This window comes from Cygnus olor, chromosome 4, assembly GCF_009769625.2.
Source record: "Cygnus olor isolate bCygOlo1 chromosome 4, bCygOlo1.pri.v2, whole genome shotgun sequence".
NCBI lineage: Eukaryota > Metazoa > Chordata > Aves > Anseriformes > Anatidae > Cygnus > Cygnus olor.
In genome coordinates this window covers 69,977,831-70,004,600 of record NC_049172.1, presented here as the reverse complement: position 1 = coordinate 70,004,600, position 26,770 = coordinate 69,977,831, and the positions used below count along the sequence as shown (strand labels likewise).

General features: G+C 39.0%; 1 protein-coding gene across 5 annotated transcripts in view; it reads right to left on the bottom strand.

Annotated features, from left to right (window-relative positions):
* FAM53A (family with sequence similarity 53 member A) overlaps positions 1 to 26,770 on the bottom strand; it is a 69,703-nt gene that overhangs the window by 20,090 nt on the left and 22,843 nt on the right. For 3 of the 5 annotated variants that reach the window (XM_040555362.1, XM_040555364.1, XM_040555363.1), the window contains exons 3-4: positions 21,362 to 21,416; positions 18,279 to 19,081 (exon numbers count right to left, since the gene is read on the bottom strand). In XM_040555362.1, coding sequence (XP_040411296.1) covers positions 18,279 to 19,081; positions 21,362 to 21,416 — 858 coding nt within the window. The remainder of the gene's footprint in view (positions 1 to 18,278; positions 19,082 to 21,361; positions 21,417 to 26,770) is intronic. The other 2 variants (XM_040555366.1, XM_040555365.1) reach the window with 1 other exon arrangement.

Sequence of the window (26,770 nt, the reverse complement as noted above, 5' to 3'; positions counted from 1 at the left end):
TTCAAAAGAATTTTAGTTTCATTTACTACACTTGATTTAGATTGACTTGTCTGGAAATGACAATATTGACTTCTGCCATGAAGAGCTCTTGAATTTAAGAAAATCATTAATCTTGTCTTTGAAAGTGTACACTAAGTGAAAGTATACACTAAGAAAATCATTCATTTGACCACTTGATTTTTGGAAAATCCCCACATGCACTCCAGGAACATTTGAAGTCCTAACCAATGGAGTGCACGCTGCTGTCAGGAGTCCTTTTTTCGTCCCTCCAACCCCACCAAAAAAGCCCCCAAGCTTGAGAGACTCAATACTTTTTACTCCCAGATACTTCTGAAATACTGACGAAATTCCCACTGACTTTTGCAAACTTATGCCATTCTTATTTTAAAATGGCAATTCCCCTTCACATACACACAACTCTCCAACCTTATAATTTCAGCAACATAAAAACTCATTTCATCTGCAGCTGCGTTTGTTACAAGCCTATTTTGCTCTTCCATCAAAAATCCACAGCAGTCATTTACACTAAAGTAGTCTTACAGATACAAGTCTGAAGCAAGTCATTTTCTGTAATATGTTTATACACCACACTGAATTCAAGAAGTCTTTCTGAACATCAAAAACCCCACAAAAGATGAGTTTTCTGCACTGCTCCAGCTAAAGCCTAGGACCTCTTATCTCCTCTGTGTGTACCAATCTCACAGGAAGTTTCTTGGGTGGAGACGTGAAGCAGTTTTAAAATGCCTCTAAACTGTATCTGAATTACTAGCACTAGTTCAGTTTTCCTGCACATGCCTATGTGCGCTGTTTAAAGTGCTAGACCCAGACCAGAATAGGGTTCCAGAGAAAAAACACACTCCTGGCACATCTTCAGCCCCTTAGAGCCTCACACAACCCTCAGCACAGCAATTAGTTGCAACTCTGAACGTATTTTTACCCGCAGACACATAATCAGAGCAGATTAATACACGTTACCATAAGCAAGATAGGTAAGGCAGCTAAACAACCAGACTTTGGTCCAAGGGTCCCATTAGCAGCTGCATGACACAACTCGTCTTGGAAGTTACGCCTTATCCCAAAAGAAAAAAGGGTTAGTTCTTCAAAAAACACACTATGACATACCACTTGGCATAAAAAGTCAAAATAAAAAGTCTGTTAAAACCCCCTAATAGCAACTAAGTTGAGCTGCCTACAAAAAATAAACTAATTATTGAACTCCTATTGCTTACTGTGCAGAAGTAGGTAGAAAAGTTCAGAGCATCGTAATTGTTTCTTAAATACTCTTCTTAGCATCCATGTAGTGAATGGAAGCATTGACACGTTTACCTCAAGCACAGTACACATCTGCTCCACTCTTATGCTACCTACCTCAATGACCAGCTAAAACTTCATATTACTTTTGCCAGACATATACAGCAATACTAAGAACATCGAGTAGACATGAGATAGCCAGAACACAAAATAACTGCACAATGATGATGGTGGCTATGCAGATGATGCATCCGAAGACTGGTTAAAAGGCATAAAATTGCCCAAAAGAGTACATCACATTAACACAGCTCACTAGATAATGCTGAGTGGCATCAGCCACATAAGGGAATGCGAGAATACTCAAGAACCAGATTGAAATGATATCATGGACACATTTATAGAAAAACACGAAGTCACACTATCAAGCTGCATTATGAGGAATTCATCAGTTGGAAGGGTCATAGCAGGACAAAATACAAGTGACTACAGACAGCAACACAATCCAGCCATAAAAGGAGAGAGAACAAAGCAAAAGCAGGCCCAAGGCAGAAGAAAATTGTAGTGTTTCAAGGATGGAATTTGAGGTAGGAAAGGTTCATGGCAAGTCTATTTGAAGAGAGCCAATTTTACGTAGTCTATGGGGAAAAAAGGACAAATCAAAGTAACTCTTCTCTGAGTGTGCATACAGTAGAGGGATCAACTGGAAAGGAAGAGCTAAAGAACTAGCTCTAGAGATCACATTCACATAAGGGCAACTGCTATAACCCACCATGAATCAGTATAAGGGATTGCTCTTACAACCTTCTCATCTGTTTTCAAACAGAAGTCAACCGGGTTGGGAATAAACATTAAAATCCAGTTTCACCTATAGCCCATATAAGCTGGTGCTCATATGCTGTTCTTAAAGAAAAAAGACATCTACTTCTGCTTTATACACTCATGTTTTGCAATGTGTTGAGGCCTAGAAACCTGTGAAATCGCTTTCAACAAGAAAGATTTAATGAGTTTGGCCATCTAACAGCTCTTTTTGGAGACTGATGTTGCTACACTATACAATCCTAACCAAGAATGTCACGGAAGAGAAACCATGGTGGGGGGAGATGGTGTTACACAAGAACAAGCTTATCACAAAATTTCAAAACATTTAAATAGATCACAGAAAATGTTCTGAACACAAGTTGGTCAGTGAAGGGTGAACACAGCCTCCTACAAGATAAAATGCTGAGAGCTGTATTTTAAATACAGTAGAATAATAAGAAAGCAACATTTAAACAACAGCCTGTGTGACAGACTAGCACTCTTAGGCAAGATCTCCATCTCCCTTGGGGAAAAACGAGTGGAAACATCTATAAAAGGAACCTGTCCCAAGTTCTCTAAAGTGAAGCTTCACATGTCTGGAGCACAATAAGAAAAAATAACAAGCACAATAATAATGAGGTGGTACATTTAGTTTTAGTTGACCAATTAGCTTCCAAAAGGGACCAGAAAATGCATATTAAAACCAGAAGATACAAGTGTAGAAAAAAGGCACCACTAGTATTCATTCATGCATACTCAACTCAGAACAGGCCATCTTGCTTACTGGTCTTCAGGCTTTTAACATTCACAATTTAAATTTTAAAAGTCAAAAAACAGACAGCTAAGTCATTAAAAAGTTCTTAATTTAGCGATACTCAAACCCTTTACCTTCCTTGTTAGGGAAAGAAGTATCATGCTCCGTCTTAATTCTACATACAAAATGCATGTTCATTAGGAGAACAATAAAACAAAGCAGGTATGAATCATAGAAGTTGACTGATCTCTTTCCCTTTCTACATAGGAATTCCAGCTTTAACACTGAGGGAATTAACAACAGCACGCATAGTTTGCTAACATTTCCGTCTAGGTTTGTTGCTAGATTAGAGATTACAAATATGACTGCTGAAAAAAAAGCATTTCAACATCCTGCCATTCCTTTCCATTTCCTTTCCTGTAACCCTCACTTCTACAGTTTCCAAGCACGAACTTCAAGGCTAGAGTTATTCCTGCTGTAACTTTAAGGTAACACTACTATTATGCATTGCAAACTATTTTCATCACAAATTTGGACTTGAACCTTATTCTGAATGGATACAGACAGTGATCTCCATGGAATACATGATACAGGGTCTGTTCATAATAAGGGAAGACCTTAAAGAGAGGTGGAAAAAAATGAGCAACGCAGCTAAAGGCAGCAAGCAGTACAGTTTGCAGTATTTACCATAAAATATCAAAACAAAAAAAGGTCTTTTTAGTAAATTTAGTAAACATAGGAGAAATTCAAAGCATCCCAAGCTTGTCACGCATTATGTTTTGCGGGAAACGTGTTATTACACTAGCTTCAATCTCTCCTATTTAGGTCACAATTCCTGCTACTCCCACAAGTTATGGTGCAGTGCTGTAACATGGACAGAGGAACACCTCAAATTGCCACTATTAGTTGGAATGGACTGGGCAATTCATTGATTTTTACTTTGTATGACTGACAACTGCTTTCATTACTACTTAGAAGAGTGAACTAAAGTTATTTCACAGGTGTGCAGGAAAATCCCAAGGTGGATGATCTAGCATATATCAGCAGACTTGCACCTGAAGGAATAGGTATTTATGCTTTGAAAGACATTAAACCAAAGGCTGCATCAAGAACATCAGTTTTATAAATAGCACTGCTTGGGGAAATAATTGGGAAAGAGACATTGAGAGCTATTCACAAAGAGCATAAACTAAAAAGGTGGCGGAGGACAGATATCTTCCCTCCTCTGTGAAATCCCAGGACCCTCTCCTGAAGTACCGAAGTCTGCTTTTTCCACCCATTGCTTTAGGGCAGTCAAACATAAAACTGTCAAACTGCTGACAGTGGTAAAGAAAAACAATCCCCAAATTCCGTTTGAGAACGAAACTGTTGGGGAAGTAATTTTGGGAAATTCTTGTACCCTTTTGCCACAAACATTGCTTGCTGACTGTGCCATATAACCTATTTGCAATGGTAATATCATGGCTTCCCACAGGTCTTCATATTTTTCAGGCCTTGGACTAAGAAAAAAACACAGAACCATGTTAAGTTGATTACAATTTAAAACAGTAACATCAAAGATGGAGAACCAGTCACGCTATAAATAGTTGTACTGAAAGATATAAGCATGTGTCATAACCAGTACTGTTTCAATAAATGGTAAAAAATTATCGTATTTTAGAGGTTTTTTGTTGTGGTTTTGAATAAAAACAGGGTCAGGAAGGGAGAAATATAAAATTTAAGCCAAGACAATTGTGGGTGGGGAGACTGAAGGAGTTCACATGGCTTCACAGATGCTTAATGCTCTCAGGCCTGGTCCTCAAGTGTGCAATGGCCACACTTGAGTCATCCTGCAAACATCAGGGTCACCAGGTCCTACACCTCACTAGTCAGGGAATATTTCCATAGCTTGCATAAGTCAGCCTCTGCAGTCACACAAAAGCAGCTCAGTAAGCTCCTGTGTTCCTGTGGGAGTCACAGATTCCACTATCTCTTGGTCATGCCACCACTAAGAGAAGGACCAAAAGTCAAACCTACTACAACTGATATCTATTCATACGTATGATGAGAATATAGGGGGTATTTAGCTATGCTCAACACCAGGAAGCACGGTCAGTTTTCTAGGCACTTCTCGAAAAAGGAATCTAAGCAGGATTTTGACACCAAACCACACAACTTGATAAAAACCCAAACAGTAAGCAGCCAAGCAAGGCAGAGCAGCTAAGATCTACATAACACAAAGCAGTGCCAAGAGGGGCTTGCTGAGCAGTAACGATCAAGAAGCAGAACCTGGAGAGCCACGTAAACTGCTTAATTCACCACATGCCTTGGTCTCACAAACAAAACCAATTCCTCCTGCTTCCAACATCCAGCTCTGCCATGCTCCCTCCGAGGTATGAGCTTGGAGCAGCAGTAACAGTCCAAAACTTCCTTACAAGACATAAGCGCATGTAGGCACACACAGATCCAGTAATGGGGAAAGAAGCTGGCAAAACTAGGGAGGAAAAAAGTTCATAGCACGTGGAATTGTCATCAGACATCATGCTGGCTTGCCAAACTCTAGCAAACAGGCGTTTTGTAAGGATGCTTAACTGCCATTTGACAAGCGCGTTGCATCCCAGTAGAACAGTTGCATACTTCAGGTCTGTACCATTTAAGATTGATTGCAGAAGAAAAAGCTTTATGTGCCCATAGAAAGGTTTGTTTGCTCAAGGCCTATTACCTAAAAACATTTCCAAGTTCAAGCACCTACACTATTTATTTTAAGAACACAGCTGAGGACAAGAGCATCCAATTCACCAGGAACAGAGGCAAAGACAAGAGGCTCTCCAGACCCTATGTCACAAGCCATGAGACTAACCTCTACAGGCAACAGTGCTCGAGGTAAGAAAAACAGCAGTGCCTTTGGAAAATAACTAGGTCAAGCAAATGCTCTGCTGCGGTTAGAAAACCTCAAGGCCACTTCTTAACAAACTTTATGACCTGTACAGCTCCGGTCTGGAGCATAGTCATCAGTTACGTTGCAGTACAGAGAACTTAAATCTGCGCTTGACAGCAAGAGCATTTAAAGTACAAGATTGAAAATCTTACAGTCTAATACAGCTCAACCTAAAAAACTACTAACTAAATTAAGGGCTCGGCTAATTAGCAATTACAGCTGTAAGTAAAGGAGCTTTTACTCATGATGAAGGAGGAAACAACAAGATCTGGATTATCCAAGCTATGTTATTTCTAAAGTGAAGCCCTGGATGGACAGCAATCCCCTGCCTTCCCCACTCTTTCTTTTAATATCGAGGTCATTTTTCTTGTTCATGGTAGCAAAACATAAAAGCATCCAATTTAACACCTGCATTATCTCCAACAGACTGGCAAAACTCACATTAATCCTCAAGTATTAACACAGAAACCACAATAAAACAAGTTGAAATTAACTGGTCCTGTTTATTAGAACAGGATTAGAAAAGTGAGGAGCAAATTTAAGTTTAAGCCTGGTATAAACTGAAGGTACTGAAACAGCACACACTGGTCCTGCCTAAAGGCAGTCATTGAAATAAACACTTGCTCCCTTAAGCCTGAGACTATGCTACAAAGACTCAGATACACCCTAAGGGTTCTTTTTGGCAGAGCTTCCTGCTTGGGAACACCTAGAAGTGAAAGATGCTATCTAGTTCGAAAGGCCTTCATTCGCAGAAAGGCATTTCCTTGGAAAAGATACTGAAATTAACAGCTTCAACACCAAAATATCTTTATCACTAACAAAAGCTATCAAGGAATATTACCAGTTTTATACTAACTGTAGAGCTGCACATGAGCAGCATCAGGTGCACTGAAATAGCATGGATTCAGACAACCATTTATGTTCAGAGCAGCCATTAAGTGCCAAGGGCAACACTCTCCCATTGAAATAGGAAGCAAGCACTAATGATTAAGCACCCTAGGCTACTCAGAAGAAGGCCACTACTGCCAACTGGAGACTCCTAGCTTGCTGAAGTAATTATTTGTAATACTTTAAAACTAAGCTAAAGTTAATTCTCTCAAAAACGATTAGGTGACTTTACTTCAAGTTTAAAATAATCCTTATTATATCAAGGATATTTTTCCTGCTCGTCTAAACCAAGTATGATACTAGTGGCATATGCACACCAATGGAGTTGTTTAGGCACTTGTCTCCTAACCTGTAATTATGGCTTTTTTTTTTACTAGATTATTATGCCTTGATCTCCACTGTCTGAGAGTAAATTCAGAATCCTAAATGGGGAAAAAACAAAAACAGGTAGTGCTGTGAGAACAATTCCCATTGCTTTTTTATCATGATCAAAAAAGCTGACACTTAAGACCCCATATGTTAGATCAATTTGTAAATTGGGTAGTAAAATGTTTTTTTTAAACCATTCCACAGAATGGTAAAATCCCTGTCAGATACTGAAGCTTAGTGGGAGCAGGACACTTTATTATACTTTAGCAGTCCCACAAATCCATTATTGGTTCCTCACATGGAAAGTTCTTGAGGACTGTCATATTCTGAAGGCTGGCAGTCAGAAAATGACTCATTTGCTTTGAGACAAAACATTACTAGCAAAATATAATGTCTGTTTCAGACAGACATTGTAATCACCATTGTATTTTAAAAAGGGAAACAAGGAAAAGGAATTCAGCTTCCCTTCCTCTGAGTCGTCCCCATACAAAACTCAAACCACAGGGGTGGTGAGGGGAGTAATGGAGGAAAAAAAAGTGGTTTCTATAACCAAAACTTAACGCAGATTTAACTGTACAACACCAATATGCTAAAAGATGATCACAAAGCAGGACACCTTCTGACAGGACATTATCACCAATGCCTGCTTAAAAATAGACCATCCTCTCCGAAAAGGAAATGTTCCACTAAAGCTACTGCTATTAAAAAAAGGATGATACAGCAACAGATGCACAAAACCCATCCCCAAATTAAGAGTACTCAAACACAGGGGAAGTCCTATCAAGCTTTTTATATAGCATCCCCAAACATCCATGACCGTTCATCTGCTAGCACAGTCAAGTTGAATCTGCAGCAAAAAGCTTCAGATGAAAGCTGCTTTTCAGTTGTGAGCAAATCAACTTGCACAATGGCATTTGCTTAAGTGTACCATTGAAATACCAACATAAGAATTGAAGTGTTTTGAGAAGCCAAACTCAGAATTACGTAACAGCGGATATGAAAAGAACGAAGAGTTTCACAGTTGACATATCTTCATTTAAGCAACAGGACCAATCAAGATATGAACTAATATAAGTGATGAAGGAGGACCTGTAATTCAGAACAAGGAAAAACAAATTGAAATTCCCAATATGCACTTCACTGAATTGCAGGGGGGGGAAATGTCTCATCTCAGCTATAGCCCAGATTCAAAGAGCATTTGGAGGAAGCTGACAAGGACTGCAGTTTCAACATTCCATTTTTTATTTGGAAAAGGTCACACTTTTCAGCTGTATTCAACTGCGTAGCTATCTAAACCAGGAAGTTCAAGAAATTTAAGAGCAAATATTGAGATGTTTTTACTTCATAAAATATATATATTTAAGAGAAATGAAAGCCTTTAATATAAGACATGCTTCCTAGTTTAATTTGTTGGACTCATCAAGTATCATCAAACAATGAGGATCCAATCATATCTTAGTCTACTACTTCACAAGGTCTCCTATCTTGCTTTTGTAACAATTGCACTCAAATTACCATTGTTCTGACAGGAAACCCTTATACAAGCAGCAACACTGATTGCAAACAAAGGTTCACAAAGACTGTTCAAAAGAAAAGCTAGTTTAATTCTACAGGACAGTGACAGTCCAATCCCCAGATGAATTGCAAGTAACCCACACCTGGATAAAGCCCCCTCAAGTTTTACACAAAAAGCTCACACTAGTTCAGTAGCTACGTACCATAACACTGCCTGCTACCCTAAGCCTTATGAAATTCATTTTCAAGTTAACCTGACCTGCTGTTCTTACAGCCAAGATTTAGAAAGGTTTTTACAGTGTTCTCATTCTCTCTGAAAAAACGGTATATAAACTTAACACTTTTCATTCATTTTAGGAACCTAGACTCCTTTCTCACTTCCACAAGAATTTATCACAGCACAAGAAAGAACTAAAAAAAATCACACTTAAGCCTACACTTCTGCATCAACAGCAGAAGCTCCCAGCATTTGCTCCCTCCCTTCAAAGCTGGTCATGGCACAAAGGTCTTGACTAGACAGTGCTGCTACACAAATCTTGGTGAAAGACGCAGCTCTCTGTACAAGAGTCATCTGGATTTCACCTGGTACAGTACTTAAACTTAAGAGAAGTTAAAAACCATGTCTTCATGTTTTCACTGCAATGAAAGACTATGCATGTCTTCACTGCAAATCACAACAATACAGGCTTTTTTCTTCTTTCATGCAATACAGGTTTTTGGCTTTAAGTTTAAGACCATGGGTTTGAGTGCTATTGTTTTTACATAAAAACTTCAACACAGGAAGCACCATCTGTGTAACACCTCACGAAAAAAGAGTAAATAAGATTTAAAAAGACTGAAAATGTTCAAAATTAGTATTTTGTAGAAAGTGATGATCAACCTATTTTCCAGAAGTACTCTGAACAGCTTTAAGTTAGGTTATTCCTCTCAGTAGTCTCAAGTATTTGACTGGGAAGGAAGGTCTACAAGAGGGCTCTGCCCTACCCAAGTCCTCAGAAGACTCCAATGAGTCCCAGTTCTTGACTACTATTTCATACAGCAAAAACTCATTCCTCCTTAATTCTCATGAGGCATTCCAGCAAAAAAAGTGCGTTCACACCCAACATTTTCACAAAATGGAAAAGAATACATGGACACTGACTCCTACTCTAGATACCATAGTTACGGCCTGCTATCCTTCCTCCTGCAGGAGCTGCTTTCAAATAGAGACAAAAGTTCCCATACGTTTTGTTAGCCAGAGGATAAAGCAGCTTCAAGTTTCATTTCGATAAAATATTATTTGTTATCATGACAGTGGGGAAGAGATCCAAAAGTACATGCTGCTATTTAAAGTGAGCCTAAATAAGTTTTATAGCTTATAGAGAAACTGCCTTGGCTTCCCACAAAAGGCTCTATCTGGTAAGGAAACCACATCCCTGGAGGCATTTAAAAGGCTGCAGTGGACAGAATACTAGAAAGATATTGAGAGAAGTAAACATGAATCAACAGGAAATTAAGATGGATTGATAGACAAATGTAAATAGTCACCCACATGAACATCAACTCAAACTACCATACATTTTCCATTTGAGGATATAGGAGGCATGTAATCACACTACACAGCAGTGTACTGCTCAACTTTGAAGGAGCCAATGTAGCCTAAAATCCAAATCAAAACACTTCAAGTTTACTTGTTATCTGTTATCCAGACAGCTCAAGAATATCTGTGCTGTGTCACCCATGAGACTGGTGCTGAAGCTGCCTCAAGAAGGCTTTTTTGTTTCAACTGCCAGAAGACAGTAGCGCACCCTGTTCCTCACCAAAAAGGTGGTCTTTCCTAACTTGGTGATTCATAGGATCACAGAACAGCTTGGGTTGGAAGGGACCTCAAAGACCATCCAGTTCCAATCCCCCTGCCATGGGCAGGGACACCTCCCATTATATCAGGTTGCCCAGGGCCTTGTCCAACCTGGCCTTGAACATCTCCATGGATGGGGCATCCACAGCTACACTGGGTAACTTGTACCAGTGCCTCACCACCCTCTGAGTGAAGAATTTCCTCCTAACATCTAATCTAATTGTCCCTTATTTTAGTTTAAAACCATTCCCCATTGTCCCCATCTTTGTCTGCCCAAGCAAAAGGTTTCTCTCCATCTTTTATAACCCCCCTTTAAATATTGAAAAGCTGCAGTAAGGTCACCCCAGAGCCTTCTCCACACTGAACATCCCCATCTCCCTTAGCCTTTTTTCATAGGAGAGGTGCTCCAGCCCTCTGAACAACTCCATAGCCCATTCAATACATTCTCTAGCTTCCAAGTTCATTTACAATGAATAATACCTTGACCAAGCTCTAGCAGAAGCTGAATTGCATTTTCTTATTCGAAACCCTGCAGGCATAGCAGCAGTGTTTCCACTCTACTGAAGCTTAGAAAACTAAGTAGTTTATTGAATCCATTTCCATTCAGACATTGGTCCTCCAAGTCATAAGGCTGCCCTTAAAGAGAAAAACATTTAAACTTGGCAAAAGTTGATGTACTTGGTTCCTTGCACTTGGGGGAACGTTGTATATACAACAAAAAACAGTAAAAACATTTTCCTCAAGGTCCACTGGTGAATATTACTTTTCAGATATAAATTAAGTTTATACCTTGAATTATACAACACGGATTTCAACTACTGATTTACTCAGCCAGACAACTTTGGCACGCAACTCCTTTCCTCTGAACAAGACCATTGACTTTTGAGCTTAAATTACTTCATGTCTTTTGAAATAGCAATCATCTTTTGCTTCCTTCTTTTATGATCACTTATAGAAATTATTACCACAGGGGGGAAAAAAGAAATAAGGCCTCAGAACCATTTTTTAAAGCAAAGGTAGGCCAGGATTAGCTGTTTTTCTTCTCCCAAATGTGATGTTAATGCTTATTCCTAGATGTGCCTTTAAGTTTTCAAACACGAACCAAAAATCTGTCCCTGGCTCAACTGCTTTATTCACAGCTTAATCTTATAAAAAAGGGAAAATACTGGCAAATTAGCTAACACTACAGACTTAGATTTGCTGTCATTTCTGTTGATCCCAATCAACCCCACTCCAATCCCTTCCTACACAACTTATTTGTATTGTATTTCCAATAAAACATGCTCTAAGAGCCAAGGCCATCCAGGTTGCCCGAAGTCAGAAGATACACCCCATACAGTGCAAGGACATCCACCAGCCATTTTGTTTGAGAAGCAGCGGTACGTCCCAACATAACCACTGAGTTGCAGAGTGCTGGCACAAGGTAGAAAACATGAGACCTATATTCTAACCATGAAGTGCTGTACTAGATAGACAGTATTACAAGAGCACTGCAAGAGTTTAATACGCTTCCAGCTCTTATTCGTTTAAACACCTCCTCTAAATCACACTATATGGATGTAGCATGCCAGGCAGAGAACAGCCTTTGCTGACTTCACTGTTTCTACAAGTAGAAAATACACCCACCCTAAATAACCTATTTGTTCCTATTTTGACAGGAGGCTATAAGAGATGAGCTTTACACAAGCAACTCAAGGTTTATTTAAAGCAACATGCTTACTATCTAAAGAATGCAATCTGAATGAACTTCAGAAGCCAATACTTAACCTACTTGAACCAATTGAGGCTTGACTCACTGGATACCCTGCTAGCAGTTACTTCACTGCACTATTCATACGTGGTATTTTGCTTTCTATGTCCACACTTGAGTTCTACTTCTAGCTACTTGTGCAGCTTGTGAACACAGATTGCGCTATGACAGTGAATTGAGGTGAACAAGACTATTGTAACTATGCCCAACAGTACATAACTGGAAATTTTCTACACAACAAGAATTCAAAGAATCAAGGCAAATGCTTCAGAGCTTCACTTAAGTTTAGTATGAGGCCACAGCCTGACTAATTCATCCACCTGTCCACTTACTGACCATTACAATGGCCTCAAAAGGTAATAGATAACCAAACTACTGTTCGTAAGTACTCAGTAACAACCAAAAATATCTACAGCAGGATAACAACTTTAAGTAAAATAATTGGTACCACCACCTCATCCTTATATTTACACACATTAGGTTCTGTAAACTGGCCCACAAGGAGCTCGCGTCCAAGTAAGTGGATGCAACAGTTCCACAAGAAAGATCAGGAGTTACTAAGAAGGTTACTGCAGAAAAACTAGTGGTTACCTCCTGGGATCTAAGGTATGTCACAGCACTCCTGTTATGTTTTGTCCTGCAATAAAATAGTGTCCCCATCACACCTTTCAAGGAAACTTGTGCATGCCCCACCACCCATACCATGTGTACATTTTTAAAGTGGTATCAAAAACACTATTGAATAGTCTCTGCTTAGCCTCATACTTCTGTTCTACAAGTGATACTGGTCTTGCTGTTTCAGCTAAAGTTGACAAAATCTTTATGACTCCAACGCCACCTTGTACAAGAAATCCTCTTTGCTTTGTAGATTCACCAAGCCACTATATCTCCAAAATGAAGTATGAGGTCAATAACCATAAATCAAAAGCAATTTAATTTTGACTCCTAAGAATTAAGTTATCCAAGTGTTTTGGTGATTCGAGATCTTATACTCCAAGAAAAAAAACATTTAAAGCATTTGGAGAACAGGATGGATAAACAAGAGTTGACAAAAAATAAACTACTATGGAATATTGCAAAGATCCAAGACAAAAGGTTAGAAACAAACTGCTTACAGACAATGGATCTATCAGTGGTTCTCAGACCAGACCACTGATGCACATTTCGGAGCCCCCAGGATGCACACTAGCAGAAGCCAGGCCCTGTCGCTGGAGGAAGTATCACATTGCACGTTCATTGTTCCCACATGCCTCAAAGCAGCTGTTATCCATCAGGCTGGATGCCAGGCTACACAGAATTTGGCCTGACCTGGCATGGCACTTCAGGCCTTTCCCTGTACCTAGAAAAGTCACTAGTATAAAAATCCAGATCACATCAAAGCATTTCTATGAACGCAGAAGCCTCCTGACGCTAGGAAAATCCTAAACAACCTCAGCTCGAGTTCCTTCACTGTTTAGAGACCCCTCAAAACTTCCCACTTGGTCTCATCTGTTCTAACCTCCACCACCCACCCTTCCCAAATCAGTACTGCTCCTTGGAGAAGGACAGAAGGGCACTGAATAAGTATGGAACCAGAACCAGTTTGGCTAAAAACTACTAACACCATCTGCAGCTTACATTTTTGACCACTACTAAAAACACAACATGCCACACTATTTGTTAAAAGTTAGAATATAAATATCTTTGTACTCTTTATCTTACAGGGCCTGGACTGATTTATATACATAAGGAGTAGCGTAAGTGTCTGGAATCTTGTAAAAATGAGACTAAACTCTACACCTTGATTTGAGACTTCAGAAACTATCCTCACTCATATTTACCAGTAGCTGTTATTTCATGTTATTTCAACACACAGTAAATGCAATTTAAGCCTGAAGATATTACAAGAAAGCTAGCCTTCAAATAAGCACAACAGCAACATTTGACTGTACATAAAACACGATGCAACTCAAACCTTGCCTAGTTTAAAAGGCATCCAGCGTTACTGCATCAGATGCCATGCAACTGAATTGTTGAAACTACTCTTTAATACAAACCAGCTGTTTTTATCCCAGTAAAAATTCAAACAAACCAAAGACCACTTCAGACAACACATTTAAAAGGTTTAGGTTTAAGCATGATACCAAGCATGGGTGTTGGTTTTTTTTTGGGGGGGGAAGGCAACTCCATGTTTAAGGATTGGGGGAAGATGTGTGTGATTATGTTAAACACCAGGAAGTCTTCAAACTATGCTGTGTTTATCTGAAACAGAATAAAACGTCACTATCACAAGAAAACTTGTTTATACACTGAAAAGTCTGTGCAACATCTTGGCTGTTCTTTATTTTTCACACCTTTTTCCATTATTGCTAAAAGGATCAACGGATGTACATCTACACAAAGCCGGACATTTGAAAAGAAGCTCAGTTTTCTGGAGGAGAACTCTTCTCTCCAGTAAAGAAAGGTTTCTATCTCCCCAGCTGCAGTTACCCATCTAAACTCCACCTTTACTTACTCTGCAGCAACCTCTGATAGAGGCTATTAGCTGCAGAAGAATGAAAGTCCAAAGAGGCTCCTGTTTGCCATGCAGACATCTTGAGGCATCAGGGTGATCATATTCCTGCCGCAGAGAAAAAGGACCAAATATCTAACACTAGAGCCAACTTCTTACTCAGGCAGTTGTGAACAAATGCTGAATAGGCATATATACAGTGTACAACTATTCCACGACCCATACAACTATTACAGCACATAACTGAATTGTCATTTTGAATCCTTAGGGAATGAAGACAGCTATCACATTGTTTCATCATTTACCAGTCTTTTCCACTTGTTTTTACAGCTGTCTTCATATTCTATTAAGCCTGAAGTTGTACAAATTTTTTTCAGCTTTAAATCCAGAATAAGATCCTTCCAGAATTTAACAGGGCTGTACAATGCTGGTCAGCAGCCTGATTATTTTAATTTGTTTTTCCATACATGAATTACTCATTTCACTGAAAATTAATGTTTTTTCAAAGAATTTAAGACATGGTATTTTTTTTCCCAAAAGAGCATAATCTAAAACAGAGGGGGTACAGCGAAGTATGAAGGTATTTAGAAGAAAATAAAGGAACACAGAAAGCTGTTTATTAAGAGCTACCTGTTCTTTCCCTTTTAAATGGTAAAAACATTGAATTTTGAAGAGGCAATACCAGAAGAAGAAAGTCGTAAACAAGTACAGAAACTTGAGATAGACTAAGGAGTTTACTCACCTATGAGCTCTACTTAGGCTTAGAAACAGCAAACTTGACTTTCATAATTAGTTTATTTTGATTTTTCTAGCATGTATACTGAGTAAATCCAGCATCAAGCCAGTATGTTTGCTAGACCTCAGCTAGAAAAAAACACACAACTTACTCTGTCAAGTTTCACCCAAACACACAGCTATTTCAAGAACTTCATACCCCAACAACAGAACTTCAGGTTAAGGTACATCATTTAGCTGTGATACATACTGATTTGAGAGAACTACAAGCTCAGAAACCTTGAGCAATTTTGGCAGGTGTTCCAATGCCAGCCTCTCGGGACTCCAATAGTGTTGGGAGAAATGGCTGCAGACTCAAGAAATTGCTCTTCACACAGTTGTGGCTCCAGTACTGCACTGCTATGTAAAGCAAGAACTCTTCTCTCTGCACCTTCAAATCTATCAGAACATGGGTCAACTATGACTTACACACAAGCAATACTAATTACCTGATTACTGACCTGCTTTTTGGGCAAATGTTTGACAAGTTTTGCTTTTACAAAGATATGAGGATATCAAAACATTTGCAATAAAGCATAGAACAAATCCTTAAGAACACTTGTTTTCACGTAGATATTTCATAAACTGACAGAAGTGAATTTGAAATCACAGAGGAAGTATTTTTGGAAACAATAAGGAGTCCTCAAAATACATGAAAGAGGCCTTACTGAACTTCTCCTTACCATAGTCCTGTTCTTCACTGAGCTACATGCAGATGTAGGACACATCTATGTCTCCTTATATGAGGCTTCAGAGCAAGTCTTCTGTAGTATTAGCTTATAATAATTTGCACAGAAGTAGTTTTGTTAAAGTTTATAAAGAAATGTTGAAGATGACAATAATTTAAGACTACAATATAAGTCTCAAAGCATATACATTTGCAAGGAGTTTGGGCATGGAGAAGGCAGGCTATGAAAGAAATTTGTAACGATATAAGATTCAGTAAACTGCCATTTTAGAACATAAAACTTCTTGAAAACTTAATTCAATTTTTGGAATATTTTCAGCACTTGCCTAGTTTTTAAAAGTGTTTTCATTAGTGTTTAGCTCATTTCAAAGACCATTAATTTTCCAAACTATACTTTGTACCTTTGATTTAATACACAGCAGTATTCCTGTGTCTATGGGAAGTTTATAGCAGTTTATAGGAAGATTCTACTGAAACAGCCAAAACCAACCCCATCGAGCCTTGACACCACAGAGTGAACTTTGCTGCATAAAATACTCAGCTTATCATGAAAACAGCTTTCAAAACACGTCTGACAACAAAAAGTGATCAAGAATGCCTGAATATTAGTCTCATGTACTCTTAAACTCACCAGCAAATTTAAATAGCTAAAAAAACTTTCTATAGACATGGACTATACCAGGTCTTCTCCAGATACAGTATCATATGGATTATTTAGAAAGTATAACATCTGGACAAACAAAACATTTGAAACACTGAGTATTATCTCTATAGCTGCTTGCATTCTTCAAGCTCATCTAGCCTGGAAAGGAATAATTTCTAAGTTTTAAAATCAGTTTAAATAAAGGAATCTGCATTAGAGCAGAGAGGCAACTTGAAAGGCAAATCCACTAATATTTCTGGAGCAGATTAGCAACCTAAGCTCAACAGTGATTAACACAGAGAAACACATAAGTAGTTAAGTAGTAAACTTGCATCCTGACCAAAACATAGAACGTTGTCTAGGCATATCTAGAACAGCACTGGTTACCAACCTTGTCAACAAACAAGCTTCTTGTTTATTCATTCTGCATCGCTTACCAAAGAAGAAAGTCCTTTAAGCTATTAAGGAAGCTGTTTTACAGAGGTAGAAGAGAAGGACAGATGCTGTCATGCAGACTTTTAGCTAAGTGAAGCGGAAGTAAATTTGCTAGTTCAGTGAGCACTCCACAGCAGACAGTTCAATATTTCACTAGTACTTCTCCCCAGACATTTCTATGTAAAGGCTACTAATATCCAGGTACCGCAGTTTAGCCGCTCTATTCAGTGATTCAGTGCTAGTTTGTTTTAAAACACAGTTCATCAGATGCTGGGACAGTGGTGAAGAACTATTTCTCTTCCTTACGTTTTTATTGCTACTTCTGCAAACTGTCTCCTCAGCACTAGTGCGACACCTCTCTTAAGGGGACTACTCAAAAGCCTCCCAGCTGGTATCTACTGAAGGCAGCTGAGCTACACACAAGTGCAAAGTGTTCTTTGACCATAATATGACTCAATTTTACACCTCTTAAGTTACCTCTGTGGACACAGAAGCTTTGAAAATTGAGTTGTTTGAGTTGTGCACATGCATTTGTATTGCAAGTACAGGCACAAACTGGAGTGGTTTTTAAATCAGCATCTCTACTTTTACATGACAGAGCTTTGAGTAACTACAGTAAAACACTTCTCTATTGAAATGGAGCATATATAGTTGATATGTTAGACCATAGTTTCCATTCCTGACTGGTTACCAGCAGTTTCTTAAAGTTAATTCTCTAATACAGTCTTTGCTTGCTCTTACTTAGTTCAATGGAATTACTCACACCATAATGGTAGGCTTAACCAAACAGATTTGCATCAAGATGACAAACCATTGTACATTGTTCTCTGGGAACGTAGTGGCCTAACTTTTTTGCTACCCTATTTACACCCCTTCCCCATGGTTTACTTGCATCTCAAAAACAAGCCATTTTAATTTGGCCTCTGCTTCAAGCAATTTTTCATAGCTTGTTATATTTTATATTGAACAGACTGGACTTCAGGAAAGAGTAAATAATTGACTATAGGGCATAGCACTGGCAAGCCTAAGAACCCTGCTGTACTCCTGAAGTTAGTATGTATCAGTACTAAAACCCAAGCAAATGTAACAGCTAGAAATTAGTCTGGTTTATCTACAAATAGCCTTTCTGCAACATCTTTCACACACACTGAGGAAAGTAAAATCTCACCCGTGTCATTTTAAAAAAGTCTAACGATGGCCTGTTCCATCGTACATCCTCCTCCCGTCTGCGCTTTAGCCGGCTTTTCTTTTCGTTCAGGACACAAGGCTGAGAGCGGCATCTCAACAGGCCCTGACGCCGGCTGAGCTCAGGGGTGGAGGTGGGAGTGCTGTTGGCTGAAGGCAAGAGATTTCCTGTCTCAGTGATGTGCTCCTGTGAGAGGGAGAGGCGGCGCCTTGGGTTAAAGTCACAAGGCCCTCCGGAATTCCAGCGGGTACTCGAGCTCGTGCTTCCTTCGCTGCTGTCCACAAACCCGCTGCTGGCGGAAGAAGGTCTGGGTACTGGTGATGTATTGAAGCTGGTGATCGTGAAGACATTATTTAGCGACAGTATGTTTTGGGGCAGGCTGATGCTTGTGCTTCTCTGCAAGGTTGCACTTCCATGGCTGTTGCAGCGCTGCAAGGTAGCGCTGCCGCCGCTGTTACACCGTCTCTTTGACACGGGAGTCCAAACCTTTGAATTGCCGGGTTTCCAGGGCGATCGGCAGCGAGCCAGCTCATCTGGCTCAGAGAGGGACCTACAATGGCGTTTCGTCGGCGGTGCCAAGGGCTGACCCGAGTTTTCGTTCAGGTTTAATTCGCTTATCCATCCTGACACCATAGACGTACTGGAGGGTTCCTGCTGCCACTGCAGGCCACCATTACTGGCAGGGCCGGTGCTGAAGGGGCACACAGGGAAAGGGTAAGCCGAATTCCTCGTTGGGTCGGTCTGGATTGGGCAACCCCCATTTAAAGCTTTCCAAGGACTGTCTTCTAAAAGAAAAAGAAAGATATGGGTGAAAAAGGGAAGGAAAAAGACTACTCGTTTTAAGCCTAGTTTATGTAAAACTAGGACTCAAACTCAGTTTTAGAAACATAAGCCACAAATACCTAGGTCATCATCAAAATTTCAGAATATATTTACATATTCATTGTAAAGTAGAAAGTTCCAAAACATGAAGACTAAGTATTTCAGGAGCCAATCCAGTATACATGTGTGTACCTTGTTAATTCTTCTTGCTGTACATTGAAGTATTAAAGCACTATTTCTCCTCAGTAAGCAACAGTAACAGCTTCCTAACCTGGTTCCTAGTGTACAACATGTACCCTAACTAAAACCTGCAGCACTGAACCTAAAGCAGAACCAAAGTGGATTAACAAGCCTTGTGAGACCCCATCAGGGATTTTCATTTTTGTATTTAAAGGAGCAGGGTAATTTGTTCAGACTGCTGTCCTTCATTTGGCTGTAATGATTTTCCATTTAGAACACCTTACTAATAGAAAAGTTCCAAAGAGACAAGCGTTCACATTCCATGGTGTGAATAGCTCTTCTTTAAATTAGAAACAGTATAAAGTTATTTCAGACTGCAAAGTATTTCCTTTTTTGCTCATATTCAAAGTGTCAGGAAAAAAATCCTACTTCAACACATAAAATAAAGCAAGGATCCCTTAAGAACCTCCTGCAAGTTTTACTGTGAATACAGACATAACAGTGCACAGCTTCTCATCTGAAGTGGCAGTGCTGGGTTAAAAGAAGTCTGCCAGCGAAGCCTCTCACTCTTTTGTAAAGCATTTCTTTGAGAACATTCGGCACATTTTACAGCTGTTCCTCCACATTATACAATGAAGTGTAAGAAGAACTGCAGCAGACTTTGGATTTGCAAATTGAAAAGCAACAAAACTGTTGGCCAGTTAGCGACATTTCATGCTTGGTTAGCAAATTTGCTAATTTAAACCAATTAGCCAAGAAAGTTTCACTTATCCCAGGCCTACAGAAAGAATATTACTTAAAATCTCAAGTTTTTTCTCTAGACCTATTTTAAAAACCTAGACTATAGCCTAAATATTAGAAGTATTTTTTTTTTTACAGTTGGCTGTCCAAACCAAGTTTTAGAATAATCAGCAGATAAAAGATATGCTGAGTGGCTTTAAAAACTGCAAACCCAAATACTTGTACATGTTCCATGCCCAAAGTATGTCATGGATTATCCTGTTTATTTGGATCTTATTTAAAGAACACCCTATTGTCTCAAAATCATTTAACTGTGCAGACAGCTGGCCTATTCAAACAACATGTTTTATTAGAATTCCTCTGTCCTTCCTTCTCCATTCTTTCAGATGGGTACAACCACATACTGTGCTTTGCCTTAAGCATGTACGCTCTTCAAGGCAGGGACCATCCATAATTCAATGCAAGTAAAATAGCCAACACAATGGGATCCAGATACTGTTTGAAACTCCTTGTATCTACTGTAGGATGATTTGTTAGCTTGGACTGGCCTGATTTTTTTTTTTAAGTCCTTCGGAAGCTTTCTTCTAGCCTAGGAAGCTAGTTTTAAGTTTACTGTAAAAAAAGTCAAAAGTTGCACATGTGTTCTAATCATTTACGTGGCACCAAAAATGGTATTTTAAGATAAAGTACCATTTCTCTTTGGAAGGCCACACAAACCAAGTATCACATTTTAAGGGGAATCCCATGCATTAAAAAATGCGTCCATGCTTAAAGACAGGACAGAACATGCAAAGCTTCAAATCCATCCCTTAATAAGGCAGTACGAAGTTTAGATATCAGTAAATAGCATTTCTGGTTTTGCTAGGTAAAATTTACTCTCATTTTAATAGGACCAAGGGGGTGCTGAGTGGGTGGGGGAGCTAGATGCACTTCTCCCAAGGCACTGGGCTTCAGCTTATGCTTTACATCATGCTAGACAGATATTCTGTGTGGCAAAGTACACAAGAAGGTGCATAAAGAGGTGAGTTTTCTTGCAGCAGAAAAGCCTTAAGGGATGTTTCGCATGAAAAACACCACTGCTGGGCTTCTGTACACCATAGCAGATATTGAACAAAAACGTGTTACGAGGGCTTTTACTATGCAAAGCAGATCACAAGTACAAAACTAACAACCAGCTATTCCCAGCATTGTTCAGGGACCAGCTTAAACCAGCAGGCTCTACAACAGCATGCTCCATCCCCCTCACCTTATTTACAAAAGAAAGGCTGCTTGCTATACCAATTACCTCAGTAAAACACAGCTAAGGTTTCCGAAGAACTTACCGTTGATTTCGAAAGGGAACAAGCTGCCACTTTTGTTCAGCTTCTCAGATGAGTACTGAAATCAATCAGAAAAAAAGTTTTAACTGTGTGAAAGAGTCAGCATACACACCTCAAGGAAAACGCATACAGTTTTCAGTTTCCCTATATGTGCCTCTAACAGCCTCCTTAAAAGGACTGGGTTTTGCTGGTTCTCTTAAAGGAATTCCTGAAGAGCAGATCTAAGTAAAATCTAAGTGAAATCAGAATATATTATGAAAATATCCTAAGTATCAAACTGTTTTGAGTTGCAACATTAGCCCATGTATACAAAGTTCAAAATTAAGAGTGATAGATATTTCACCCTCAGTGAAAAAGCTTTGATTCAATTCTCATTTCAATGGAGATGAAACTACAATTTGACAAAACTGGGTTTCCATGTTCCATCTTAAGGATGAATCACAAAATACTTCACCTTAAACTAAGGACACATATCTTTATCTAAATTATAGAAACTACTAAGGGCCCCCACCATGAACATTATTCAAAGCAGGCTTTACTAACATTTTAGGTTTTCTTAAAATCAGAGCAAAGTGTTTCAAAATGTTTTCTTGGTTTCTTAAGGTATAAAAGCCATAAGAATCTTTCCTGTCCAAAACTCATCTTTTGCAGACTGAGTTTTTGATGGTTTGTAAAAGCCATAACTTAAAACAAGGTTTGTGTGTAAAGGCCATCAGAATTTAAGATTAAGCTTAGTCAGTAGCACCTGTACAGTAATACAGGCTTGTATGCAGAATGTTTTCCATCTTCTTAATTAATTTTACCTAGAAAATATCACCACACAAGTCTCTCTTAGAGAGCCTAGATTTTTTCAAGCAGCTTGCTATCTGGCCTCCTACAAATAAAGTACTCTAAATAAAATGGCTTAAGTCCCCATCAGATCCCAAGGACCATTCTTTAGTCCCCTCCAACAACTCAAGATGGGGAGGAATACTGCTTTAAAAGAGCAATGCATTTTATATAAACCTTATTTTTAGTGTATAGCCAAAGAAAATGATAGTATTATACACGGACTTCCTTTCCACATACAAAGTTAATTTTTAAACAAGCATCCTTGGGCTACAAAGCTTTTCTTTCTTGCTACATAACAAGAAATCAAACACCAGTGATGTATTTAAATCCTTGAATTCCTCATATAATGTACAGACACTGAGCTATGGCAATATTCCCTTGGTGGTTTTGTTTTAGAGGTAGGGAATGAAAGAACTGATGAAAGGACAAACAGCAACCAGATTTTTAATCTTATTTCTTGTCAACAGTTGCAAATATGAAAAGCTACTTTACACAACTTTTACTTAACACTTGCATCTACAGATGCTTCATTTTAAAGAAAATACTTAAAGGACACAGCAAAAATCTGAAACTCCATCGGATTTGCAGCTGGTTAGCCCTTCTCATATGATTTAAGTATGAAACTTGACAGCAGGAGCTATCACTTTTACTATCTTGCCTTTCTTAACTGTCATTGCCAGTTATATAGTACAAACATTAATAAAGCTAGCAATGATTTACTCTAAACAGCTACAAAGATAGCATGCAGAACAAGAGCACACTGAGATAGCAGTAATAGCTGCATTTCAGCCATCTCTGAAGGACAAAGACTGTCAAATTAAAGATACTTAAACATAAGGTTATTCAGTAAATTTCTCCCTCTCCAGTTTTCCCAGATCAATCTACTCAACTACCAGATTATAGCTAAGGAAAATCGATTTTTGGAACCAGATTCCATGTTGAGAAGTCTTAAAGTTACAGCACCTCAAACCACACAGAAAGACAGTAAGAATGACTTAGCCTGTGTGCACAGTCTTTTAACCATCCTTAATAATTAAGGATTAAGATCTTGGATGTTTAGAAAGAAAAGAACCTTGAAGACAATCCTGCGTGGCAGTCATTAAATTGCTATTTAATTTTTACAAATACTTTCAACCAAATGCATCTTTCACAAGGTCCTCTTCAGGTATCTATCTGCTGCTCTCTAACCACCTTAAAAAGCCTCATCCAACAAATAAAGACTACTCCACTGCATCTCTGACAGTTGAAAAAAGCATTTTTTTTTTCCAAATCTGTCCTAAATTGGATCACATACACTAGCTGTAGTACAAGGAATGGCTGCAATGTTCTTTAATTGCCAGCAACCCCATCCGTAGAGCTATTTCTGATCAGCTTCTAGGGAAGTTAATCCTCAGTTCTATGAGAAATACACGTTACGACTACAATTTGTTCTGTGATGTGAGCGTTTATACAGAACCCTGTTAAATTACAGAAAAGTGCCAATCCTTCGGAGATTGAAACCAAAAAGCCTCATTAAGCGTCCCACGTGGCGCTGTACGCAGAGAAGGGAGAAGGTGCATCATTTCCAGTACAAACTTAAGGCTGTGAAATAAGGGAGCAACTAAGGGGAGAATAAGTGAAGAATCTCCCTTATATGTACTTGGCTTTCTAGAACTGAAACTAAAAGATACTTGGAAGCGTTATCTGCTAGTGTATTTTAATGATGTCTGGAAGTCCAAACTTGAGTAGAACCTATAAGGCTGTAAGTTGTTTATTGCAGTTAGGAACCTTTTATCTTTAGAGAACATGGCAGACATCTCACTAGATTTACTGCAACAGGGCACTGAACCAGTTTATCAGCTCTCCAGGATCGGCTATACACACCACCTTCCCCAGTCACTCTCTTCTGTGTTAAGATCTACTTGAAGCTTCCTGAATGAAGAGCCTTTTTATTCTTTTATGATTATACTGGAGAAAAGATAAGCAGAGGTCACAAAGCAATAGGGAAGTCTACTAAGTTCCGTGTAGAGGACAGCTTCTTCAGAATAAGGTTAAGTTATTCAACCAGGTCATTTTCCTGATAGACTTGAGCTTATGCATGTTCATCTTCCAACAATTGCTTCTTGAAGTGTTTTTTGTTTGTTTTTTTTTTTTTTTAAAGTGATGCCTTAAAAAAATCCCCAAAAAGCAGATTTCAAGATAGTTAAGAGACACGGAACAACGAAACCACAAGCTTCACCTGAGGTTGGAATTGCTTGCTTCATGCAAGAAGGTAGGTCTTGAAGTCCTACTTTAAAAGTAGAACCTCCTGTGTTTGGAGAGATTATGCTCAAAGTAGATGAAAATGTATGACTCGAGACAGTTCTTTGGTTAAAAAATTTAACTTAAAAAACACCCTAGTATTGAACTGAGTAAATGGAAGAGGTACATAGATGATACAATAGATTAGTAATATCAAAGTGTGCTTTGCTAGCAAAAACTGCAACAAAAATAATTCAGGCTACTCTACATACACTCCAACCAACTGTATCAAGAACTCTACAGCCAGTTCTATCCTTAGAGTTACTGCCTGATCTTCATAACCTTAACATGAACTTCTGTCATTTCAACACATTTTCTGCAATTCCCAAGTACATTTGGAACTCCTGCAATTTGTTGGCATTCTTCCTAAACCACAGGAAAGCCAGAGTTTACTATTCAAGTACTAATTTAACCACCATCACACAGATGTGACAGGCCTACACATCAGACTTGCATTTCTACCAAACACCTTCCATGTATGACCAGATAGGAGTAGCATTTGACCTGTTATCAGCATTTGAAGAAGCATTCAAGTCACATCTTTGACCCAGCCCTCACATCTTTTCACCAGTGACTTTCCATCCAAGGCAGTCATCCCAATTTTAAGTCTTTCAAGATAAATCAGCTTCATAAAAAATTAAAAATAAAGATTCACATGCACAGAGGGGATTTACAGTAGAGCTTCTTCCTTCCACAAATGCTTGTCTGGAGATGTTTGACTTCACAATGCTGTCAAGTCATGAAAGCCACAACATGTTTACACATCTTAGTGTTGAGGTGGTCAACCAACCACAGATACTGCTCCACTTTGTTTCAGCTACAATGCTTATTTCAGATAAAAGCTTAAGACAACCTAATGCCCCAACCGGGACAACCTTCCTACTTCTACAACAGGAAATACAACTGTCTTTTTCCCCCCTACACACACCAAAGACAGGTGCAGTACAAGCCTGTTCAACATAAGTGAGCACAAGCTGATCAAATGTTATACTGCCTTGGAAAATTAGTATGTTGGTTAAGAGAGGAGTAAGAGAAGCTACAGCTGGTATTTTACAACATACTCAGGCCACAGGTAAAGAAAGATACTTGGCCATTGTACAGGTTACACAAATGAGTGTGTTATGTCCTACGTATGTTACCATAGAATCACAGAATGGTTTGGGTTGGAAGGGACCTTAAAGCCCATCCAGTTCCAATCCCCTTGCCATGGGCAGCAATGCCACCCACTAGATCAGGTTGCCCAGGGCCCCATCCAACCTGACCTTGAGCACTTCCAGGGATGTTATCTTTATAGAGAATGATAGGTAGAAAGTAAACAGCTTGCAAAGAGCAATTTTGTTTCTTTTATAACTAACTTATGAGCTGTGTTACTTTCCTATTTTTCCCCTCCGGCTGAATACAAGCAGTTTTGTGTTTCATACAGGTGGTTACGAGGGAAAGGCAAATTTTTATTCTTTGCATGAACTAGTGAAATACTTCATACGGCTAGAAGAGTTCTTCACTCTTACAAAGACTTAACTCATAATGAAAACTAATCTATAACAGTCTTTTTATGTTCTCACAGAAGTGTACAGGAAGAGAGAAAGTCATGCCAGAGCCTTAGAAGTCCCCCAGATCAGGGTGAATCAGAACATATGTTCAATGAAACATCTCCTCCCCACCTCCACAAGTCTAATACTGACTTCCTTTGTATTTAGCACCCCACAATATCATTTTCAGGTTCTTTATATTGCTAGGGAAAAACACACATTAAATTCAGTGAGTTCTAACAGTCTAAGCTGCAACAACTTCATATCAGTTACCCCCAGTGGAGTAACCTACTCCACCCACAGCAGAGCAGCTGTTTGGAAGCTTGTCCTGTCTAAGTTTAAGATCAGAAAGTTTTCTGAGGGTACTGAAAGGTCTTTGAGACCAGCAGAAGTTAAATGCTTGAAAGAATCCAAGTAGGCTCCCAAAGCCCAAGTCTAGACTTAGTCTCAGGGTCATTTCAAGTCAGCTTAAACCAACTTTTTCAATTTCACCTTTTCCCCAGCTATTTTATCTACTTATGCCAAGATATACATTTGTACAGATGCACTGTGAAAGGGATCATGAAACTGATAAGGGTTAACATTAACCCAAGCAAGAGAGGTTACTCATAGTCCTCAGTCAGCTCAAATGATGATTCACTGCATTGTCCCACAGAACTTTGTGCAAGCACATGTCATGAAAGGTGCAGGCAAGACCATTTAAAGAATGGCTCTAAATTGCTACTCCTATTAGGAGAAACTACAGCATTAAGATGAATATATTAAAAAGTAC